Below are 24,675 nucleotides of genomic sequence, written 5' to 3' on the forward strand. Positions count from 1 at the left end.
ATAAGGAGATAGACTCTAGTGTCCGTCGTGATCTAAAGTCAAAATATAGGAAGGTGAATGTTACTTCTTGGGAGAAAATGGTGATACTCCATTTAGGAAAAGTTATTTATGGTTTAGAAACCTTTATAGCTTTCATAAAGGGGTGCAAATATCACTTAATGGTTTTAGTGTCATTGTATATCATCTCACTACTAAACAACCTATTTTGTTCTCATTGCTTCATATTTGAATCAACTTTATAGAAATTTATTTTGAGTATCAACTTTATAGAAATTTAATTTGAGTAAGTGAGTTTCACAATTCTCGCAGAGTAAGACACGTACCTCATTCAAAAGACACTGGATTTTGCTGAGGGAGTCCATTCTCGCTCAATGATATAGGAGTAGTATCTTAAGGAAATCTCATTTTGCATCTCTTCCAACGAGAAATCTTAGAACTTGTTGAGTGATAATATTTTTTATTATATTGATCTTTTGATTATCTCTTTTATCAATGAAAATGGGTATACTTATGCACCAACAACCTTATCAAAAGAACTTTATAGCATATACCATAAAACTAAATATAAAAGTCACAAGACAGTTCTGAATTCAGCTAACAATAGCTCAAACAAAATGCAAAAACATAACTATATTGAAAAACCAAATTCCTGTTGATTTCATGTTTCATTAGTTTCAACCACAATTCCAACCACCTTCCCAGACACTACAAACAACGCAAATTAAGCTAGAGATAACAGCAAATCTTCATCACTATACCAAAGGGTTCTTCCAAGCCATTCTTTGATTCTTTGGAAGAGCTTTGAATCAAAGGAACCCCATTTCGAATTCAAAAACACATAGTGGTGCGTCCGTGCAATTCGGGATCCCAATTGCCACCAACTATTGTGGCTGCCATGGTTGCTTTTGTTGTGGTGGCACAACCTCTTTCTCTTTCTTCTTTGAATTATTATTACCTTTACCGATAAAACTCGTTTGAAAGAACCCCCAATCGAAGATGTAAGCATCTTTCCCCGGTACAAGTGGCGGAAGAGACGCAATCTCAACTCCATGGAAGAACCTCTCACAATTTTGACACTGTAAACTACAATCCACATAAACCCTAGGGTACTCATATAGGTAGTAACAGTAAGGGCATGGAGTCCAAAACGTTTCATTCTTTCTCCGAAAATTATCCTCCATGGTAACCTTTTCAGACACGTTGCTATTGGAACTAGAGCCACGCCTATAAACTGGTAACTTTTCTAGTCGAGCTCTTTTAGGGACAGAAATGGAGGGTGATAAATCATTGTCAAATTCTGATTTTTTCACTGAATCGGAGAGTACATTCCATGCTTCAACTATGAGATTGAATGCTTCTTTGGCAAAGGGGAAGCGAGATTTATCAGGGTGGAGGAGGAGAGCGAGGCGGTGATATTGGCGCTTCATGGCTTCGATGTCATTGGAAAGATGATGAACGCCGAGTAATGCATACCAATCATGGTGATTCTTCACTCGTTTCTCAGATGAAAGTAGAACATCAATGATAGCTAGGATCCGATTAGGACCTTCAAGAAGAGGATCAAATTCTTGAGCAAGTATAGCTAATTTTCGTGAACCTTGTAGATCACGAGTTTGTAACAGCTTTTCTGCAATTCCCAACATGTTTTCAGCATCTCCTTTTTTTGGGTGCTGCATTTTTTGTTTTTCACTTTGGTGATTTGTGAGAAGGTTAGGGTTTATGTAGTGAGTGAGAAACGAAGATATTTAATTGTTTTTGGTAATAAAATATTATAAGTAACAACGGCGTTTTCGTGTATAAAAGTTTTTATAGGGGTGTGTATCTGTGGGAAAAGTTGTCAACTTTTGTTTTTAAGGTAATGATTTAATTGTATATAATTATGTTATTAAAAATATTTAATCTATACTAATTATCTTAAGAGCATAATATTTATACACTAACAATATAAAGACTTATATATATTCAATGTTATTATTCATTTGTATCATATTTATTTAAAAGTCAATGATACGAAAGAAAATAAAAAATGAATAGTACATAATGCAGGTATAAAAAAACTCTTAAACTATTCCTCTATATATCTTTTTTCTTATTATAAAAGTCTCTGGTATAATTATGGGGTTGTGTAAAATTGATTTAATTATAAAGTGTAATATTTATGCATTAATAATATAAAAATTTATATATAGTCAATACACCATCTATTATTTATTGATATTATTTTTATAAAAAGTAAATGATAATTGAAAATGAATGGTAGATGATAGACTAACAATGTATAAAAATTTACATTGTCAAGCATACATTGTTTTTCATAATTACATATAATTATGTTATTAAGGATATTTGTTTGAGTTTAAAATCTATATACTATCAGCACATCAATCATCATTAATTTATACTATTTTTGTTTGAGAGACAACGCTTTCTGAATGGTGGGTGACTAAAAGACGTCGGTCTAGTGGTTTAGAGTTCGATTCCTGAGAACGACACTTGTTTGGAGGGACCAACTACAGACTCCAAAAATGATTAATTCATTACCCAAAATATGAGGAAATAACTTTGGTAATATAAAAATATATAAATGATGAATGATTTGATCATATTATAAAAATCACTTACATAGTAAGTGTATACAAATCATATTTGTTTTTTTGGAAAATTAATAATATATAGTAAATTATATACATACCTCTTGAATTTAGTGAAATTAAAAAATTATATCATCTTTTTTTGCACCTACATCTATTGTGTATTTGAACAATGTATTCTTAGAATTATTTATGTATTTTATAACGAATAAAAAATAATAATCATATATTGAGTCTTATTGTTTTTGGATTTGACTTATGATATACTATATTTTTGCCTAAATCTTGTGGGAGTTTAAACATATTATATCAATTTTTCTTTATCATCTTTACTATTAGTAGATATATTTCTTTGGAAAATAAATAACTGTTTGTAAGTATCTACTATCTCAAAATTAATCTCAATATATCTTATTTTATTACAACAATTGAACGAGTTGATGTTAATGATATAAAGGGAAAATCAATAAATGCATTTAAATTAAACATTAATGTAATGATCATCATTTTTTATCATTATTTTAAAACTTTAAGAATATGATTAATGATATAATAGACAACTCCATATAAAATAATTTTTTTTATATTTTAATAAAAAACTAATAATATTGTAAATAATGTTTGAATAATATATTTTTATATTAAAATATTATTACTAAAAATTAATAAAACATTTGAGTTTATTCTATTATTCAAATATTTTGTTTTTCAAATGATGTTATGAAAATGTTTAATAGAGTAATAAATGAGGAAAATAAATTATTTGTTATAAGGAAAGTTGAATTTCATTTCATAAATTATCATTGACATACATAATTAACTTAGTATGTATCAAAGTTTATCTTCTCTAATAAGTGACACATAGTATAAAGGAAAGGAAAACATAGTAAATTACAAAAAATTCATTTTGCTTTATTACAAAGTTCATTAATAGTTTTAAGGAGATGTTACTTAAATACATAAAAGAAAATAGAAATTTTGTAATCGAACTTTATATGAAAATTTGTAAATAATCAATTTATTATAGACATGTATAATTAATTAGTTAAGAGTAAATTACGTCGATATATTTTTAAGTTTAACTTAATTACACTTATCGAGTATTTCTCATTAAAATATTACACACATATCCCTCGTATGAGTCACCAGTGCAATAAAGAAAAAATTATGTTATTTAAAATATTCGATATGATATTATAATTATTTGGCAGTGTAAGACTGTTGATATATACAGTATTAAAGTTGAACCAATAAATTATTCTATTTTAATTACTCCATGGTCTAATCTGTTTACATAAAATATAACAAAAAGATAAAATTCTAAGACAATAATTTGATATTTAATCATGTTACTCAAAATATTTAAAATGACATTATAATTATTTGGTAGTGTAAGATTGTAGATATAGACAATATTAAATTTAAACCAATAAATATAACTAATATACAAAATAAAATATGGACTTTAGTAGTGATTGAATATCATTATAATGGTTTCTACCCTATGAAATAATAGAGAATTTTAGTGATAATATATGAGTTTTATATATTATTGCTGTATTTTTTACTTTAATTATATTAAACCTTTAAAATAAATTAATATAAATAAATGATGTAATAACTGTATATAAATGTTAACATTAAGAGTGTATAAAGATTACACGCACAATAATTTTGATTTGCCATGTATTTAAGAAAAATATAATATATATGCATTGTGAATGTAAAGACTTATACACAATAAATATATTATCAATTGTTCTTTTGTCTTAATTTTTTTTGAAGAATCAATGAAAATTAAGCATGAATAATATATGATAGAGCAATATATAAAAGTAATATACAAATATTTTTTGTCATTAATTAATGTTTTTTTTTTTACTTTTATATTGTTACCTTGATGTAATGTTACGGATACACTATTGATTGAGAGTAGTCACATCCAATCTCATAAAAAATAAAAAATTAGTCAGAAAATTTGGAACGAATCTATTTTTTGCTGGGTCGTTTGAATTGATTTAGTAGAAAGCCTAATGGTAATTTTAAATGATATATGTATTAATAGTATATGAGATTTATATATTGTTATTATATTATTCACTATTTATATTTAATAATTATTAACTCTTTAAAAAGTAACTCAGGTTAATAATAAATGATATAATGATTATGCATAAATATTTACACTGACAATATATAAGTATTAGACTTATTTTAAATTCATTTTAAACAAGGTATTTATTTGTTGAGTATCATAAACCTTGTAACAGAAGGTTTAATACATCCTTCATGAGTATTAGATAGCATGATTAAATGCAAGCATGATGATGCTGAATTTTAGGTGTCCACTCTGTTAATATAGTCACTCTATCATTTCCTATTTAGATAATAGTTAAATATAAATAATGTTGTAACAATATAATTTTTTTTTGATTTTTTATGAGTGTAATATATATATATATATATTCTCAGTGTAAAGATTTATAGACAGTTGATGTGTCATTTACCGTTCATTTGTATTACTTTTATTTAATAGTCAATGATAATTAAAAATAAATGATAGATAATATAATAATTGTATAAAATTTTTTTTACACTTTCAGTGTTTACATCATTCTCTTTTTTATTTCTATTTTGATTTGGGTGACTATGGGATTCCTATGCCTTTAGCTTAATGTTTTTAATTGTATACTTTTTTTCGTTTCCCGCAATCCTATCCGAGTCAGAAACATCCATAGGTACGTGTGGGCTAACTTTCTCAGTGGACATTTTTTCCATCCACAATACTCGAATATGAGATTTTGCTTAAGAAGAATCAAACATGTACCACTTGAACCAATATAATTGATAACATTGCACTCAAAGCAATTAATCATCCACTGAAAGTATCATAATGTAAAAAATATATATACAGTAATAATATATAAATTATATATATTTTTACTATATTACCTTTTATTCATATTTTATTGACTTTTCAAAAAAAATAATATAAATGAATGAAAGATGATGTACAAATTGTATATAGATATTTAGACATAAATATTAAATTATTATATCATTCTTTATTTAAATTTAATTGTCATTCACATTTTTAAATATACATATAATACAAATAAAATGATGAATGAATTATATACTAATTGCATATGTATAAAAATCTATGCATGACCATGCATAGACATTATTCTGCATTTTAATATTGTATCAAATTTTTACATTTTCCAGTGTAGGGAAAAATCATATTATATTAATTCATTCTTCCAATGATTTACATTATAATATTAATCTATTTATTTTTTATATGATTACATTTTGTAGTGGATGAAATACCAATACCATAAACATGAATATCCTTTTGTTTGTAGGGAAATTGTATTGCATAGTGCAAATACAATTTTGACCTTATAATTTAATGAAGCAAAAGTTGTATTTATAATTACCATTATCAATTGGTTAGAGTGAGAGAATATTTTTCATAAAAAATAGCATTAAATAATTTTTCTCTCATGATAATAATTTTGACAACTAAATTCAAATTGGCCAATATTTAATACAGTTTTAAATAGTGAGTTTATTAGAAAATAGATACATACTTTTAAAAATTATCATAAAAAACATTTGCATACCAAGTGATACATGCTCGATTCTATTAAATAAGGTATCGGGTTTGAGTTTTGTGAATGAAAAAAATATCCGCGGGAAGAGTTAGCTCCACATACCTGTGAATGTTACCAATTTAAACAAATTGTCTCAAGTGTAAAGATACATGTGAGAAACCAATTTTTTTTTGCATCCGACCATATCAAGATGATTATGTACATTTAATGGAATGGCTACATAATTACATAAGAAAGAAAAAAAGTAAAAACCAATCTATGATTGTCCATTTTTTGTTTGTGTTTCTATCTAAATAGATTCCACCAAATGTGAGTTTTGGACCGTTAGGTTTCACGTGATACGCGCGTGACTAGTCCAATTTGAATTCGGACCTGAGCGCCGTTTAATCAAATCCAGTTTAATGTCCACTTTCAAATCCGCAACCATTACCCTCTCACTTCTATTCAAAAAACCTCACTCTTCTCTACCACTCTTCGTTTTCAATATTCCTCTTCCAATCGAAGCTTCATCAGCTTCAACAATCGGTACTTTTCACAACATCACAATGAATCTCATGCTTATAACATTATTCGGAATCGTGATTGAAGTGATATTAGAAGCTAACTTAACTTTTGTGTTTCAGATTGTGTTATAGGTTTTTGATCTATGGAACACTCTGAGTCAACGCAATGTGTGCGAGTCGCGGTCAACGTTCGCCCTCTCGTTACATCTGAGCTTTTACTCGGATGTACCGATTGCATCTCTGTTGTTCCCGGAGAACCTCAGGTCTGTGTTTTTTGGTTAATATCTTAGGGTTTGAATCGATTTCTTCGTGTTCCGTTTCCTATTAACTGTGTTTATTTCAAACATTGTTTAAGTTTTAGTGAAATTATCAACATGTATTCTGGCTCTTAATAGGTGCAAATTGGATCCCATTCGTTCACATATGATTATGTTTATGGTGGTACGGGGTCACCGTTGTCTGCAATATATGATGATTGTGTACTTCCGCTTGTTGATGCACTTTTCAATGGTTATAATGCAACAGTTCTTGCATACGGTCAGGTATAATTTTCATTTTTGCATTTATTTGGTTTGTCAAACTTCGTTTTGTTATGTTTGATTTCAGTGTAATTGGGTTTTTTGTTCTCATATTGTTAGACTGGATCTGGGAAAACATACACAATGGGAACCAATTATACTGGGGAGGGAAGCAGTGGTGGAATTATACCCAGGGTGATGGAGACAATATTCAACAGAGTCCAAACCATGAAACAGTCCGCGGAGTTTTTGATCCGAGTATCTTTTATTGAGGTAAATAACTATTTAATTGGTTTTCTCTGTAATTGAGATCAGACTCTTAACTTGAACTGCTAAAAAATTGCAGATATTCAAGGAGGAGGTATTTGATTTACTTGATCCCAATTCATCCAAAGGAGAAGTTTTATGTACTGCAAAGATCGCCGTTCCCGCCAGAGTTCCTATACAAATTAGAGAAACTGGGAATGGAGGAATAACACTGGCTGGTGTGACTGAACCTGAAGTTAAGACAAAAGAAGAAATGGCATCATTTCTCTCACGTGGGTCGTTGTCACGTGCCACTGGGAGTACAAACATGAACAGTCAATCGAGGTAAACTGCCATAAATGAGTCTGCAACATTTTCTGTCTTATAAGTAGTTTCTTATTTTCAGATTGAATGAATTTGGTTCTGATTAAAGCATCAATTAAATTAAGGCTTGATTGTTGTATTTATTTTGACTGCTGAGAAAATTGCTTTACAGTATGCTGACTGTGTGGTTTATGTGCCTTGTCTAGTCGTTCACATGCTATATTCACAATCACAATGGAGCAGAAGAATGGTGATGATGTCCTATGTGCCAAACTCCATTTAGTAGATCTTGCTGGTTCTGAGCGTGCAAAGAGAACTGGTGCAGATGGAATGCGTTTGAAAGAAGGTATTCCATTCTTAGTGATTCAACAATTAATAGTTTAGGAATGAAATTAATACAAAAATAATATACGCTGAACTTTATCATATTTGTCGTAATAAGATTTTGAAATTTGAGTTCATGCATGCCCTTTTTGCAAGCTAAATTTGTATAAATACAAATTGTTTTTGAAGTTATTTAATTACCCTTTATGGTTTCTCATGGTTAAGGGATTCATATCAACAAGGGTTTATTAGCTCTTGGGAATGTAATAAGTGCATTGGGAGATGAAAGAAAGCGAAAAGAAGGAGGTCATGTGCCATATCGTGATAGCAAATTAACACGCCTACTGCAGGTTTGCACCTTAATTGTTCAAGTACCACGTCTAGTATGCTTATCTTAAACAAGTCAACATTTTCAATCATATTTGTTATTCTTTCTATTGCCTAATAATAAAACAATTAATATCTGAACTTCAAAACAAACTTACGTATGACTTTGTACTCGTTATTTTTATTTACGCTTCTATTCCTTTAATTTTTGTGATATTAAAGATGTAATTGTTGTGTGAGCTTTTTAAATATTTACATCATGGATTCATATATTGTCATCATGACATGCAAAATTTACAGGACTCTCTTGGAGGAAACAGCAAAACTATGATGATAGGTAAATTGTACATGCTCAGTAAATGATGATAGTCATTTGAAGATTTTATATTTTATTATATGTATTATTTAATCTGGTCAAAATGCTGTAGCGTGTGTTAGTCCTGCTGACACTAATGCTGAGGAGACATTAAACACTTTAAAGTATGCAAACCGTGCTCGCAACATTCAGAACAAGGCAGTTGTAAGTTCTTTCTATTACTTGTTCTTTATCTGTTGTTTTCTTGTATGTGGTCATTTGTCGTTGGGTTTGTTACATTTGATAATTTAAAATTTTCTTGTTTTTAGATTAACCGCGATCCAGTTGGAGCCCAGGTGCAGAGAATGCGAAGTCAGATTGAGCAATTGCAGGCTGAGCTTCTATTTTATAGAGGTGATGCTGGCGGGCCATTTGAGGATCTCCAGGTATATCATTCTTTTAGAAAATGTCTGAACATGATCCATCACATATTAGTTGTTACTTATAATTTCTGATGTTCTTTCCCTCCCTCAGATTCTTAAACACAAAATATCCTTACTTGAAGCAAGCAATGCAGAGCTACACCGGGAGCTTCAAGAAAATCGATTAACTTGTGACAGTCTAACACAACGTGCTTGTGATGCTCAGGTCTTTATTTAATCCTTTATGTACTCAGTTCTAATAAAATGTTGCAAAATTCTTACATCAATATTGCTGTGTTTTTGACATCAAGTTGTTGGGTCTCACTTGCAATGTTGAACATTTTTAGGTTGAAAAGGACCAACTGATCCTGAAAATAGAATCAATTCGAAATGGTAAATCTTGGGACGAGGTTGACTCAAGTTCAAATCAGGTTTGGATTCATCAAGTCATTGCTAATGCTTGTTTACAATTTATTGACAAAGTAGAGCCATCACTGACTCATGGTATGTGCTCGATTATAGGATTATGACCTGGTGAAATCTTATGTGTCAAAAATCCAAGAACTTCAAGGAGAATTGCTGCATTTGAAAAAATTGAATGTAAAATCTAGCCATTTTGTTGATTGGGTTGATTCAGATGATAGTGGATTCCAATCAAAGAATGCTTTATTTTCATGTGGTAACGAGTATTCACTCGATTGTGATGCCAAGTCTGTGGACATAACAGGTATCACTTACTGTGTATTGTATCTTTTAAATGATAGTTAATGCTTTTAGTTGATGCCAACAGTATTATTCTTGATAAATTTGTTTTGGTTGAGTTAAGTGCATCAATTTTTTAGACGACAAATTGATTTCTTAAAGCTAGAATTACAGCAGCATTTGGACTTGATTACCCAACTTCTTTCTTGTATTTGCATTTTTGTTATCACTTTGAATGGTATTTAATCCAAAATGTCAATAGATATTTTTTAACATTGTATTGTATGCAGATGATCTGGAAGATCATGCAAAGGAGGCAGAACACTCTTCTCTTCAACAAAAGTTGGATAGGGAGCTGAAAGAATTAGATAAGAAACTAGAACAAAAGGAGGTAAAAGTTACTGGATCTGGTTTCAAACTCAGGAGACATTGAACTTGGATCTTTGTGTCAATGTTTGGTTTGCTAATATCTAGTAACTATATCAAACTTTGCAAATTCACAAGACAGGCACTATGTATTTTGTTACATGTTTTTACTTCCTAAATTCCTTTTTCCTCTTACTGAAGGCTGAAATGAAGCGGTTTAATAACTCTGATACTTCAGTTCTCAAGACTCATTATGAAAAGAAACTTCACGAGCTAGAACAAGAGAAGAAATTTCTACAAGTAACTGATCCATGCTATGTTATCCTGGTTGTATTGTAATTAAAAAGTTATTGTAATAACTCTGTTCCTTTTTTATTAATGGTAGAAAGAAATTGAGGAACTTAGGTGCAATCTTTCAAATATTTCATCCACCTCTGATGCTGGTGCTCAAAAGTTAAAGGAGGATTATCTTCAAAAGTTGAATGCCCTTGAAGCACAGGTAAATTTATTAATTGGAACGTCTTAATTGTTGAGCACTCAATGCAATGACTGATTATGTGCTTTCCAGGTCTCTGACCTGAAGAAGAAACAAGATTCTCAGGTTCAGCTCTTGAGGCAAAAACAGAAAAGTGATGAGGCTGCAAAACGACTTCAGGATGAGATCCAGAGAATTAAATCGCAGAAGGTGCAGTTGTCTTGTTAATGGAACTTGTATTTTCAATTTGAAGTAGATAGCTGCTTACTTGTTTTTTTCTTTTTTGTTGTGGTCAGTACTGATAGTTTATTTTCTTTAGGTCCAACTGCAACATAAGATCAAGCAGGAATCTGAACAATTTAGGCTATGGAAAGCTGCACGTGAGAAGGAAGTTCTGCAGGTAAATTCAGTATGGAAGAATTTCCTGAAACTTTGTTCTAAAAGAAGTATTATTGATACTTTAGTACTTAACTAAACTATTCTGTAATCAGATAGAGGGAAATGTTTCCCTGCTTGTGGTATTCATTTTCTCCATTCAGTCATCATATTATGATTTAATTTCTATGCACCGAGTGTAAAGGTTTCTTACTGAATCAAGTAGTCATGTATTTCCATTCCAGTGCACTAGAGGCTCCCACTTGGTAGGGTCTACGGAGGGTAAATGTACCTCTTTATCACTGCAAGCAAATATGCTATTTATAGGGTAGATATATGCAGCCAGATCACAAGGCGGTAACCTTGCTGTTGGGCCAAAGCTCATCCTCTAACCAATCATGTATTATGATGTCATTAAAAATGTTTGGCTCTTCCAATAATTACCTCAAAAGTCAAAAATATGTTATGATTGGTTTACGGTGTAATTTTTTTATGTTAATAGTTTATCAAAATTAAACTAAGTGTATTATAATTTTATCTTTGTTTGGACTTTGTTAAGTTAGTTGCTGAAATAAGGAATGACTCTCTCTAGCCTTTAACAGGAACCACCCCACATCTCTGCTTGATATCTTCTCAACAAATTGATTAGTTATAATAGTGGATCTTAATATACATTTTTGATTAATTGGCAGCTTAAAAAAGAAGGGAGAAGGACTGAATATGAGATGCATAAGTTGTTGGCATTGAATCAGAGGCAAAAGATGGTTAGCTGATGTTCAATTCCATTGCTGTTGTAGTCTTATTTGGACGATGCTTATCCCACTATCTATGTACTTACTGTAGGTATTGCAAAGGAAGACAGAAGAAGCTTCCCTGGCTACAAAGAGGCTAAAAGAAGTTTTGGAATCGAAGAAGCATTCCTCACGTGAAACTTCTGGTTAGGAGATTTACTGTGTTATGCAGCTCTTTCCCAATTTTATGAGCTTATTAATAACTTAGAGTTCATTTTTATGTTGCAGTTGGGAATGGTCCCGGAATACAGGTATTCCCAATTTTGTAAATTATATACAAAAGGGTTAAATTGTTTGGTTAACGTTGATGAGTGCTTGACTTTGGTCGATGCATATTATACTTTTGAGTTCTATCTTTTTGTAGAATATAACTCATAATTCCATGCACATATATTAGTCTTATTGTTTTGGAAGCTTCTATTTGACACATCCTTGTCTATTAAAGGCTTTGATGCAGGCAATTGAGCATCAGCTTGAAGTCACAGTCCGAGTGCATGAAGTGCGTTTAGAATATGAGCGTCAAGTGGAAGAGTATGTGCTATCTTCTGGTTTTATTTTTTTCTAAAATCCACGACCTTTGACATTGTGCATTATTAGAATTTCTAGTACGTGCTATTTTCCTGTTTTAAACTCCATAGTTTGAGAGGTTCCCAGTTATTCTAGTGTAATTTATAGCAAGGGACCAAATTTTCAGTAATTAATAATATTATACATGTCTATGTGTGTGTCTCTTTATATATAAATATATACTTCCAAATTCCAATACATCAATAACCTATTTATATGTTACTCTTGTGTTTGAATTTTACTCACAAACTCATTTAGTTATTGCTTTTCATTTCAGGAGGGCTAAAATAGCCGATGAAATTGCCAGGTTAAAAGAAGAAGCAGAGATGATGAAGCAAAACAGTATAAGGTGAAAAAGCCTTGCCGTGCAGTTACCTATACTGATTAATTGTTGTACAATCTTGTAGTTTTCTTTCACAATCTATATGATTGACAACATCAGTTTGTCTGATTACTAATGTAGTGATGGCATCATATCCATGTCTCCGGGTGCAAGAAACTCAAGGATTTTTGCTCTTGAAAACATGCTTTCTACTTCTTCTGCAACAATGGTGTCTATGTCATCTCAGTTGTCAGAGGCAGAGGAAATTGGACGGGTTTTCGGTGGCAAGGGGCGTTGGAACCAAGTTCGGTCCCTTTCTGATGCCAAAAATGTGATGAATTATTTGTTCAATACAGCATGTTCGTCCAGGTAATCACTTGTTTGCAAGTAAACTTTTGGTGCATGATTAAAGTTTAACCAAGATGCCCTGAACTGTTGTCAAATTAAAGGTTAAAGATACCCTACTAAAACTGCAATATCTGTTAGATCTCATGATGTTATGAATGGAATTTTTATCTGTTTTTTTCTCTTTATCTTAGGTGTTTATTGCGAGATAGAGAAGTTATCTGCAAAGAGAAGGACATGGAAATAAGAGATCTAAAAGAAAAAGTAGTAAGGCTAAGATGTTCACTTCAACAATCAGAAATGCAGAAAGCTGAACTAATTCATCAGTTGAAGTTGCAGGTTAGTATCATTGGCTGAGAGATCGTCACGATTAAGCTTGAGAAACATATTTTGCATTGCAACTTAGATATTAGAATTTACTGATGAACTGAAACATGGAAATTTCTCCCTTTCAATTTTAAGTAACATTTTATAAAATTGAACAAACATTTGTCCTAATTTGCAGCTTCAACTTTCCAATAAATTAGTATCTTGTTTTGATTTTTGTATTTACCATATTATTTCAACTTTATGACAGAGTTCTATGGGAGGACATAAGTATGACTTGCGCAAGCTGGTAGGCCTCTCGCATATGATTCTATCTTCATGTTTTTTGGTTTTCTTCGTATCCTAATTGATGATCATTTGGTTATCATTTAGGAAAACCGCCGGTCTACCATGTTATTTGAAGATATGGATATATCTGATCCAGAATCAGATGATTATGATGTAGATGCAACTGATGACGAATGGGTAGAGTCAGGAAAGTTACAGATTCGAAAAAGAAAATCTAAAAGCGGACGTTTAAGCATGGAAGATAATCAGACAAATAGCAGTTCAGAAGATGTCAAAGATAATTCAAAAGAAGGAATCAAATGTGCACCTGAAAAAACTGCATCAAATGTTTGCTGCTCTTGTAGTAAATCATCATCTTGCAAGACAACAAAATGCCAGTGCAGAGCTTTGGGCAACAATTGTGGGAGCTCTTGTGGTTGCCTAGCAACCAAGTGTGCCAACAGAGCATCAGTTTCAAATGAGTCACAGGAACTAACACAATCAGGGGTTGAAGGAACCGGCAATGACTCTAGAATTGTGGAAACAGACAAGAACCAAATTCTTGCCACTCAAGGTGCCGAGTTGCTTCAGGGTGCATTAGTTGATAGGACTGCTGAAACAAACAATAATCATAGGCCAAGAAGGCCTCTCTCTGACATTGGAAATACAGCGGTGCGTTAGATATACTTTAAAAAGTCAAGTCTTCCTGCATTGGGAAAAATCATTTAACTTAATCCATCTAATTCTAGTTTCACTATTTCTATTTTTGGCTGTATTTTGTTAAGGGTTTTGCTGAACATTGCCCTAAGAAAGTGCCATGTCTAGCAAAATCCATTTTATAATTTCAGTGTTCTTTTAGTGCCTTACGCGTTTGTCGGACCTAGAACAATATGGTATCCCTGTTAACTATTACCTTTTCTTTTTGCAGGGCAAATCAAATGCTTCCAAAGCTAATCCGAGAAAGAAATGGAGGAAATCCTCAATAGTTCTTGTTTCAGATCCACCACCTTCCTTGCAGCCAAGTAATTCTGAAGTCCCCAAGATCATTAGAGAAACAAATGTCTCTTCGAACGTATCACAGAACATGCATTCATCATCTTGGTCTGTAAATTCTTCAATTCCCCCCAAGACAGAGAATAACGTTATTGGGACAGATATACCTTTGAGAATACCACGGGCTATGCAAAGGCAAGCATCATCAAATATTAGTGTTCCATTGGGAGACAGGAATGCTAGTAAACCAGATGAGCCTGTCAACAGCAATAAGAAGGACCCTGAAGTTGTTATTGCTAGAAGTCCTGTCCGTCAGAAAAGGGCACTGGAGAAAGAGAACAATGGGCATTAATCATGCATCTATTGCTTACCCTCTAAGGTTAGAATTTCAGTATTTAAGACGCATGTTGTTACCATAATCTCATGGTGTTGTTGAAGAAACAAGACATGTATATTAATTTGACTTTCGTTTGTCTTAAGCTGACAAGTAGATTAATGGCTTCTTTATTAGATTAGACAGATCTTCAAATTATCACGGCATGATGTAATGGCTTCTTCTGCTCACGAGAAGGAGCAAGCTGGAGTTACTCTTTTGCTTTTTTATATTAAAATTTATTGTTTAAAGCTCATTCTTGTTTTGATTGAAGTGAATTGTTAATTTTTTTAGTTTTTTTAACAAAGAGCATATTGTTGTTCTTTTCACCAAAATATTTTCTACAACTTTTTTACCCAATTTTTTTTACATTATTTTATTTTATATCTTTCTCTTTCAATTATATCATATCACAAATCATATCTATCATTTTACCTCTGTTCTATTTCCATCACTCTTCTCTACATCATTTTACATCCTAAGGTATAAGATCATTTCTCTCTAAAAATAATAATCAAATTCAATTCTTAAAGTTGAGAAGTTTATTGCATGGTCTGGAAAAAACTTGTAAACCCACGATCAAAATTGCATCCACATTATGGCTCAATCACCATTTTGATTCTAAAATTGGGAGTGCCAAAACATGTTAAGAATGGATTAGAAGTTGCAGGGACATTTGTCGTTGGGGCAAGCAAAAGATTGTGGTGCCAAATCTAGAAAAAAATGATTTATTGGGTTATAATCTTTCAACCATTAGGTTGATTTGTTACATTCTAAGTGTGCTGGAGAGGATCCAAACGATTCTATGATATGAGTATCAGCTTATAATCCCATGGAGGAGACACATAACCATATATATTTAATAATCGAACGGGACAAAGAATGGGCACCGTTTGGGATATTTGATCTCAGTCGTATGCAACACATCAAACATTACATAGCAATGTTGTTCCATTGTTTCTTCCTTTGAAATTAATAAAGCATTGAATGATTAAACAGCACTGATTATGTTTAGTAGTGGAACCAAATAAGAAAAGTTCGATGGTGATGTTCTAATGACAAAGCAAGTTGCACATAACACATGGCACACGTGAATTGGTTGGCTGATGAACTTAAATTTAATGCATACAACTTTCATTGGACATAAAGAAAAGAAAGATAACTGTCTATTTCTTAAGTTTCTATAATGTAATAAAAATGAATGATTGAGGAGTAAATAGTAAAAGAATAATGATATATCTCCTACACTATAATAATGTGTTACAAATTAATTTATTAATGATTGCTTTATAAATTAGTTACAGTATGACTTTGTTAAAAATTGAAACCTTGCTGTCAAACTTTGTCGTTTCAAACGTTTGAAATTTTCTTTTAAATAGATTTTGGTAAATAATAACCGAAGCTTTTACCTTAATGATGGTTCTTCCCACCATGAGAATACGTGTTTTCGAATTTAAAGCTTACAATTCCTGTTTTTTTAAACGTTGTTTTCTACTTTGAATATGTAATTGTATTGATTATGTGTCTAGGTGGGTTATAATCATCTTCATTCTGTCTACATTCAATGTACTTAGAGTACTATTGTTTTGGTTTTTGAGTTTGGGTGTACACATTCAATGTATCACATTCAAATTTTAGGATTCTTGTTTGTTCCGCATTCATTTATATTATTCGTATCTTGTATATAAGACTTAATGACGATTGAAAATAAATGGTGGATGATATATTGATAGGATAAAAATTATTTCTCTTTTGTTTATGTTGACGAACAAGTCCTGTAACTGATTTCGCGGCTAAAACACTGTGGATAGGAAAGTTATAAATTCAGCTCTACTAGCTCATTTTGCTCTTGAAATTCAAGTTGACCAATTTAGATCATGATTAAATGTATTTCTTAATTCTGTAGTTGTCTGCATTGTTTTCATTTCAATTTAGATGGTGATTTATAGTTACTAACCGAATTCATCTTAATAGGATTCTCTAACAAGAGACCTCTGCCTATTGGCTTTTGAAATTGTTCGAAAATTCGATACCATAGTGTAAATGGCTGTGGCCTTTACCAATCTCTCGCGGTGGTTGTGGAGTGGAAAACATCAAGAGCCAAGGACTCCAAATGTTTCTTCGATAAATTCTTCGGCCGATTCGAATGTGTGGGAATCAGATAATTTGAGGTTTCCTTTGGTTAGGCAGGAAAATGCAGGTTCCTCGTCACGAAGGGTGAGGCGAAAATGGCGTAGTAGGGAAGATAGGAAGATAGATAGGGAATTTGATGTTGTTCTGGTTCCATCTGATGGTGGATGTGTTTCGGGTTCTGAATCTGATGATTCTGACTGGTCAATTGGTTGGTTGGAACCTCATGGTCCTGGATTCCCAAGTGATGATGAAACAGATAACAGTTTTGCTGTGCTAGTTCCTTGTTATGGAAGAGATTCTGGTAGAATGGTGGAAGGTCCAAAAAGTAATTTACCAAGTAGTGTTGGGAACTTTCCTCATAGTTATTCAGATGGTAAGAGCAATTCCATTAACATCTATGAGAGTTACCTTTATGCTGATGTGAACTTGGTTTACTCTTTTTGTTCTGTTTAGCTATAGTTAAAAATGTAGAAGCTATTCAAATTGTTGGTTGCCAATAAAACATAATATGTGTAACATTTCTTACATGTGGTATATTTTCATGAATGGGTTGTTACTCATGTTAGGTGCATATTGAAAAACATCACTACAAGCACCTAAAGAGCAAAACCTAGATTTAGCATGTGTAATTTGGGCTTGAATGTGATAGGATGTTAATTCATAACTCTTTTATTCACGTTTCTTTGCCTTAATATGGGAGAAACTATATTATTTGATAGGATCTATGAGTCCTACCATTTCACTGTTAGCTTATGATAGAATCAACAAACCTTATCAAAATAACCAACTGGTTTTAAATCCAATTGGAGTGTGCTTAGAGTTGTATGTAGTATAATTGATAATTGACATCTGAGGTTAATATCATTTGGGCTTTGTGCATAGTGGTGGTTGTCACATTCAGATTTTCTTTTTCTTTAAATCCATATATGTGTAACATTTATGCTTTTTATTTCCCTTGTGCAGAGAGCAAGAAATATGTGGAAAACTGGCTCTCTTCTCTTTGGAATACCTGATGCACAAATATCCACTTCTGCTTCTTCCTGAGAAAATCTTCTTTTGTGGTCTTAGCCCATGAATATTGTGTAAAAAAAGGCACTGTGATGTTGATGTTGATTTCAGAGTATGATTGGTAAACCTTGGATCTATGTTAATGCAATTATAAGGGCAACATATATGGTGAATAAAGCTGTTTTGATACTTTAGATCTGTCTGAGAATGATGTAGAAACCTCAACTGCTGTTCTGTTTTTTCCCTTGGAGAATCAAAACATTGATTTGTGGTGGGATTGAGAGAGGAGAAAGATGTGGTTAAGTGCATGTAGGTGTGTGACTTTGAAGCTTGCAATTAGTTGATGTAAAAATATATTTGTAGATATGGGAATTGATTGGATGTTAATTTTGTACATAACTCTATATAAACTTTGTAACATGGGTCTATATGTGTGTCTTTTTGGCATGGGTGTAGAGTTAAATTAACACATTTTTGTATGGATCCTCCTCAAGTATTCTAATGTCTCTACACACCTATTGCTTATTGTCTCTATCAAATGTTACTGCTACCTAGCGTTAAATTGAATTTTTTTCATGTGTTTATTGTTGATAATGTGAAATAGACAATTGCAGGTAAATAAAATAATTGCCTATTAAAATGTGAACTTCGTGCATTTATACCATTTTAAGAATATTGAATAATATATTAATCATTGTGTTATCTTATTTACATAAATAATATTAATCGTCTAAAGTCGTGTCTTTATTAAAAAAAATGTGACCCTTTTAACATTTTGAAATTTTATCCTTCTTAGAAAAGCATACTCTTAATGGTTTAATTTGTCCTTGTTGTTATAAAAAGAACTAATTTTCACTATTGAGTTTTGTCCTTTAGAAAAACTTACTCTAACTATTTAATTCTCCAATTTTTCCATGAAGACATGTTTCTTTATAATTTGTTAAATTTAGTTTTCCTAACACAAAATGTATGGAAATGTTTGTAACACAAAATCCTCCAACAATTGTGTTGTTTAAGGGATCCAAAACTTTACACGTATGCTTTTGGCGAACTATCCTCCTCTCCTTGAGTATCTCATGAGAGGGCATTTTGGGCAACTTATGTTTTTTATTTGCATCATAATTTCATTAATCATGAAAGCCACAAATTTTGTCTAATCAGATTTTGTATATTTATTTTTTAATTTGTCTATATCATATTGTTGAATTCAATCATCTTCATCTTCAAGGATTTACCTTTAATGGGTTGAATGTGTATGATTGTTATCCTATACAAAAATGTTGCATAGGGCAGCAAGCAATGCATATTCATGGTGGTGGGCCAGCCACATTAGGACAAAGCAGTCAAAATGGCTGGATCAAAGCCTCCAAGGTATAATCATTTCTATATATCTATATATTTTATTAGAATCACATCCTCATTTTCTCTTGATTCCCACAACTATGATTATTTTGAAACTATGACATCATTTTTTGATCCATTCTAGAATAATGTTTTTTGGATATCATATATGATGATAAGGTTGGTGATCATGAGGTTACGGCTTTAAATCCCTCATCTCCGCTTATGGGATAAGGTTGTGTATATCTACCATCCTTGTACCTTAGTAAGTGGGTGTCTCGTGCTCTGGGCCGCCCATTTTATATATGACGCCTATAGTTTTCCTTTGAGATTTGAAAGTGAAGTTGCATAAAGAGTATAAAAAGCAAGTGAAACAATGAAAAATCTCCATATAATGTCCAAAAAAGTTGTGAAATTTTGATGTTGAAATAATGGAGCTCTTCATTCTAACATAGCAGGCAATCTGCATGCATAAAAATATTGCTTTTCCTTCATGTATAATAGCTGCATGTTCTTATATATTCACCATTTTATGATTGATATATGATATATCTATAGAACAAGAAATGATTATAGGTTGCTATGCATAACTATACATTAACTTTGGAAGAAAATTCATTGTAAATGCTATGCAAACAAACAATAACAGATATGGAGGAGAAGGCGGCTAATACCCTCAAAATCCTGGATGATGATGGAGACTCATTTGCGAAGAGAGCAGAAATGTATTACAAGAAGAGGCCAGAGCTTGTAGGTTATGTCGAAGAATCTTTTCGAGCATATAAAGCCTTAGCAGATAGATATGATCATTTATCGAAGGAGCTCCAAAGTGCGAACCGCACTATTGCTAGTGTCTTTCCGGAACAAGTTCAATATCGGACCGATGATGATTCTGAAGAAGAGAGTGAGACAGGAACAAATGCATCATCTCCAGACCTCAACAATAGTAAAAGAGTCATTCCGAAAGTCCCGAAGAATGAGTTTAGAAGCCCATCCATGCTACTCTCTAGGAAGGGGCCACCTCGGGGAAATGCTACTACCCCTTCAAAATTTGCTCTAAGTCCACCTTCAGGTCTAACAAAGCATGCAGCACTAGGCGAAATTGATAAGCTTCAGAAGGACATTTTGGCACTACAGACTGAGAAAGAGTTTGTGAGGAGTTTGTATGAGCGCGCATACGAGAAGTATTGGGAAATTGAAGATCAGATCACAGAAATGCAAAAAAGAGTTTGCAGCTTGCAAGATGAGTTTGGTGTTGGCACAGTCATAGAAGATGACGATGCTCGGACTTTGATGGCAGCCACGGCTCTAAAATCATGCAAAGAGACCTTGACTAAGTTGCAAGAGTTACAAGAACAATCGTCTAAAGAAGCTAAAGTGGAGTACCAAAGGGTTAAGGAAGCTCATGAGATGTTTGAAGCCCTTAGGGATGAATTCATTTCTAAATATATGGGTGGACAAGACCTATGCGATAGGGAGAAAACCGAGAGCACGAGAGCAGAACAAGAAAGCATGGATCATGAGATAGCTGGATTGGAACATGAGGTGCATGATGTAGGGCAGTTGCGAGAGAAGATTCGGGAAAAGTTGGAGAAAGACTCAAGTAAGTCCTTCACTGTGACTGAAATGGCTGAGAAAATTGATGAGCTTGTGGATAAGGTTGTTTCCTTGGAAACTGCGGTGACTTCTCAGACTGGTTTGGTAAAGAGGCTGAGATCAGAAACAGATGAACTTCAGACAAATATAAAGAATTTGGAACAGGACAAGGAAATGCTCATAGAAGGTTCAGAAGTTACTAAGAAGAGGCTGGACGAATTGGAGAAAGAGATGAGGAGAGTTAAACTTCTCAACCGAAGTGTCCGAAGCCAAGACAACAACCTTCAAACACACTTTACTGAAGCTAGCTGCAATCTTGAGCACCTTTCTGAAAAGTTGAATGATATGAAGCCCGATGTGGAGGAAGAGAACATGGTACTTTACAAGAAGAAGAGAAGTGCTTCAATCTGTGAACCAAGAAAGGAGCCTAAAAAGCATGCTAATACACTGTCTCTTGGTAACTTAGCAGACATGAAGGATGTCAAAACAATAAGGGATCTTTCTACCGAAAATGTCGATAATAACAGACTGAATTTGAGTGAAAGTAGTTTTATGCATGAAAGGAATCCGAAACTTCTCCAACCAGATAAGGATTATGTGTATGACACAATGAGTATTGGTGACAATGAATCACAGGATTTGGACATTGTAGAGGAAGATCAACCTAATTGGAGGCAAATGTTTATAAGCGGATTAGATGACCGAGAAAAGATTCTGTTGGAGGAGTACACATCAGTTTTAAGGAACTATAAGGACGTAAGGACTAAGATCGATGATGTTGAGAAGAAAAATCGGGACAGCATTTTTGAGTTGGCACTTCAGGTTAGCAAATATATTCTATAATGTAGAATTATTTTATCACATCTGATATATATTTAGAAGTTAGTATAAGGATCATATATAATAGCTTATTTTGTTGTTATCTATACATAGGAAAATAAAATGAAATCTAGCAACAAAAATAGATAATATATGTTTAGCTTGTAATGATTTGTTTGTATAACTTCAGTATTGGCAGTATGGTGTTCAAATTATAGCACAACTTCACAAACATCTACTTGCATAATGTCATTGAAGTTAAAAAGAAAAGATCCACTTATTTTAGCTATAAACATAGAGTTACTTAGATGTTATATAAAATGTAATGGAATAAAATGATAGGATGAAATCTTTTTAATATATATAAGTTCCTATAAATATTATCTCATAAAAATAGTATATAGTATGGTTTTGGTCAATTTTATACTTATATAGTGGGAACAAATACCTCTACTCCTGCTAATGTAGAATTGTCATTGCAGCTAAGGGAATTGAAGAATGCTGTTGTGAGCAAGGATAAAGAGATAAACTATTTACAACAGAAGCTGAACTTTCCAGAGGCAACTCCTGGTGAAAGTCCATACACTCTCACCACAGAATACAAATATACACCAAATGAAGCGGCTCTTCAAAAAGCAGCCGAAGGAGGAACAAATATGCATGACTCGGAAATCTCACCTTTAAATTCAGATGCAAATGCTGTGAGAACTCCTTTTTCAGAACAAAATAATGTCGGAAGCACAACAAATAATAGCAGCTATGCAACTATAAAAATGACTCTAGAGAAGCTTATGACAAGCCAGGATAAGCACCGTAACCTTTCAACCTTGGAACTGAAATTCCGTTCAGAACTTGATAGTCTTCTAGAGGAGAATCTAGAGTTTTGGTTGAGGTTTAGCACCTCAGTTCATCAGATTCGAAAGTTTCAAAACTCCATCCAGGACTTAAAAGCAGAACTGAGGACAATAAAAGAAAACAATAATTCTGAAGGGCATTCACATTCTAAACATCATCAGCCTATTCAATCTCAGCTGCGACCGATATTCAGACACCTGAGAGAGATACGAACCGAGTTATCGCTATGGCTGGAACATAATGCAGTGTTGCAGGATGAACTGCAAGGTCGGTATTCATCCTTGTGCGACATCCAAGATAAAATAGCAAGAGCCGGGAGCACTAAGGCACCTGAAGGGGAGAAGGAAGTAGAAGAGCTAAGTGGATATCAGGCTGCGAAGTTTCAAGGTGAAGTCCTTAACATGAAACAAGAGAACAGTAAAGTTGCAAGTGAATTGCAAGCAGGTCTAAGCCTTGTGAAGGGAATGAAAGTTGATGTTGAGAAGACATTGGATGAGCTAGATCAAGATATAGGAATTAATAGTACTAATCAAAGCCAAACCAAACCCTCCTCAAGTCGTGCTCGAATACCCTTGAGGTCTTTCTTGTTTGGAGCCAAGTTAAAGAGGCAAAGGCAATCTCTATTTGCTTGTGTCAATCCATCAATGCATAAATATGATGATTTGCCGGAACCCGAAGATGCTCCTATATAACTAACTTCCATTCCCTCATTGAGTTCTTGCAAAACTAGTAAATTATGTAGTATGATTGTGAGTTTGTGACAATAGGGAGTGAAAGTTATTATGGTGTTTTTCATTTTGAGATGAGTATCCACACACAACTTTATATGGTATATGACAGAGTTCTATATCATCAAAATCTAATATATGTATGAGAATTTCTATATATAGAAATTCTTTATTTTTCTAATACTTTAGAACTGTCCTACTTTTCCTTAGTCCATCATTGGAAATTCTTTCACAATCTCTTCTCAGAGACAAGTTGTTTTGTAAAAGTTAAATACAAATTAGATGGTACACCAGACAAACATAAGGCTCAAATATAACCAAGGGGTACAGTGAACAATATGGCATTGATTTCAAGCCACCATGTTCCTTGTAGCTAAACTCACTAGAGTGTACTCTTATCAGTGGCATTCATCAAGCATGGTTTATGATTCGATTAGACATCAGTAGCGCCTTTCTAAATGGTGATTTGTTTGACGAGATTGACATGGACTCACCGCAAAAAATCTCTATATGGTTTAAAGCAAGCGTCTAGACAATTGTTTCACACGTTTTCAACTACCTTGAACTTGAAGCAGCATTGCTTTAAACACTCCTTAAGTGACTACTCACTTTTAACCAAAAGGTCATAAGTAGTTATCCTTCTTGTCTATGCACTCAACATTACCCTTATGCTGCAGTGATTCAGAAGGTTCAGTCCTTATTGCAAAACTTGTTCAATCTTAAGGTTATTAGTGATTTGAAATATTTCCTTGGATTGAAATAGCTGAATATGTAAAATGCATACATCTTTCACAAAGACTCATTGGCCGCTTATTGTACCAAATAATATCCATTATTCAGTTAGTTCCATGCAATTATAGCTAGTAGATGGTTACTCTTATATAACTCCATCTACATACATTATACACTTCAGTATTCAATCAAAGAGGAGTTTAATTTCTACTAATACAGGTTCACAACATTTTATATTGAATAATGTACCTATGCTAAGTGGTGACCAAGAATTACTCAATAGACTACACAGCTACAACATTCACCTGCTGCTTGGACTATTAGTAGTACTTGTAAATCATATACCCAAATTTTCCATACATACATATATATATATATATATCTATGTAT

The 24,675-nt window shown here is 32.7% G+C and overlaps 4 protein-coding genes across 5 annotated transcripts; 3 read left to right on the forward strand and 1 right to left on the reverse strand.

Moving 5' to 3' along the window:
* On the reverse strand, positions 610 to 1,680 carry LOC109356467. The gene has a single exon (XM_019599786.1). The coding sequence runs from the start codon at positions 1,674 to 1,676 to the stop codon at positions 882 to 884; it is 795 nt and encodes a 264-aa protein (XP_019455331.1). The 5' UTR covers positions 1,677 to 1,680; the 3' UTR covers positions 610 to 881.
* Positions 6,605 to 15,329, forward strand: LOC109357161 (kinesin-like protein KIN-4C). 2 transcript variants are annotated; one of them, XM_019600932.1, is made up of 28 exons: positions 6,605 to 6,736; positions 6,835 to 6,977; positions 7,110 to 7,256; positions 7,353 to 7,505; positions 7,579 to 7,823; positions 8,009 to 8,148; positions 8,352 to 8,476; positions 8,754 to 8,790; positions 8,882 to 8,973; positions 9,078 to 9,194; positions 9,283 to 9,396; positions 9,518 to 9,601; positions 9,693 to 9,897; positions 10,163 to 10,263; positions 10,440 to 10,538; positions 10,624 to 10,737; positions 10,807 to 10,923; positions 11,033 to 11,113; positions 11,781 to 11,852; positions 11,932 to 12,025; positions 12,108 to 12,130; positions 12,325 to 12,410; positions 12,724 to 12,795; positions 12,910 to 13,137; positions 13,308 to 13,452; positions 13,691 to 13,729; positions 13,813 to 14,379; positions 14,636 to 15,329. In XM_019600932.1, exons 2-28 carry the CDS (start codon positions 6,858 to 6,860, stop codon positions 15,050 to 15,052), a joined length of 3,834 nt encoding a protein of 1,277 aa, XP_019456477.1. In that variant the 5' UTR covers positions 6,605 to 6,736; positions 6,835 to 6,857; the 3' UTR covers positions 15,053 to 15,329. The 2 variants fall into 2 exon arrangements, with proteins under 2 accessions (XP_019456477.1, XP_019456478.1); XM_019600933.1 differs by lacking the exon at positions 6,605 to 6,736 and having other exon boundaries at positions 6,746 to 6,977.
* Positions 16,830 to 18,562, forward strand: LOC109356120. The gene is made up of 2 exons (XM_019599459.1): positions 16,830 to 17,579; positions 18,170 to 18,562. The coding sequence occupies exons 1-2, from the start codon at positions 17,117 to 17,119 to the stop codon at positions 18,217 to 18,219; spliced, it is 513 nt and encodes a 170-aa protein (XP_019455004.1). The 5' UTR covers positions 16,830 to 17,116; the 3' UTR covers positions 18,220 to 18,562.
* Positions 19,343 to 23,738, forward strand: LOC109357234 (protein NETWORKED 2A-like). Its single transcript, XM_019601040.1, has 3 exons — positions 19,343 to 19,585; positions 20,205 to 21,973; positions 22,453 to 23,738. The coding sequence occupies exons 1-3, from the start codon at positions 19,492 to 19,494 to the stop codon at positions 23,515 to 23,517; spliced, it is 2,928 nt and encodes a 975-aa protein (XP_019456585.1). The 5' UTR covers positions 19,343 to 19,491; the 3' UTR covers positions 23,518 to 23,738.

This window comes from Lupinus angustifolius, chromosome LG09 (assembly GCF_001865875.1).
Source record: "Lupinus angustifolius cultivar Tanjil chromosome LG09, LupAngTanjil_v1.0, whole genome shotgun sequence".
NCBI lineage: Eukaryota > Viridiplantae > Streptophyta > Magnoliopsida > Fabales > Fabaceae > Lupinus > Lupinus angustifolius.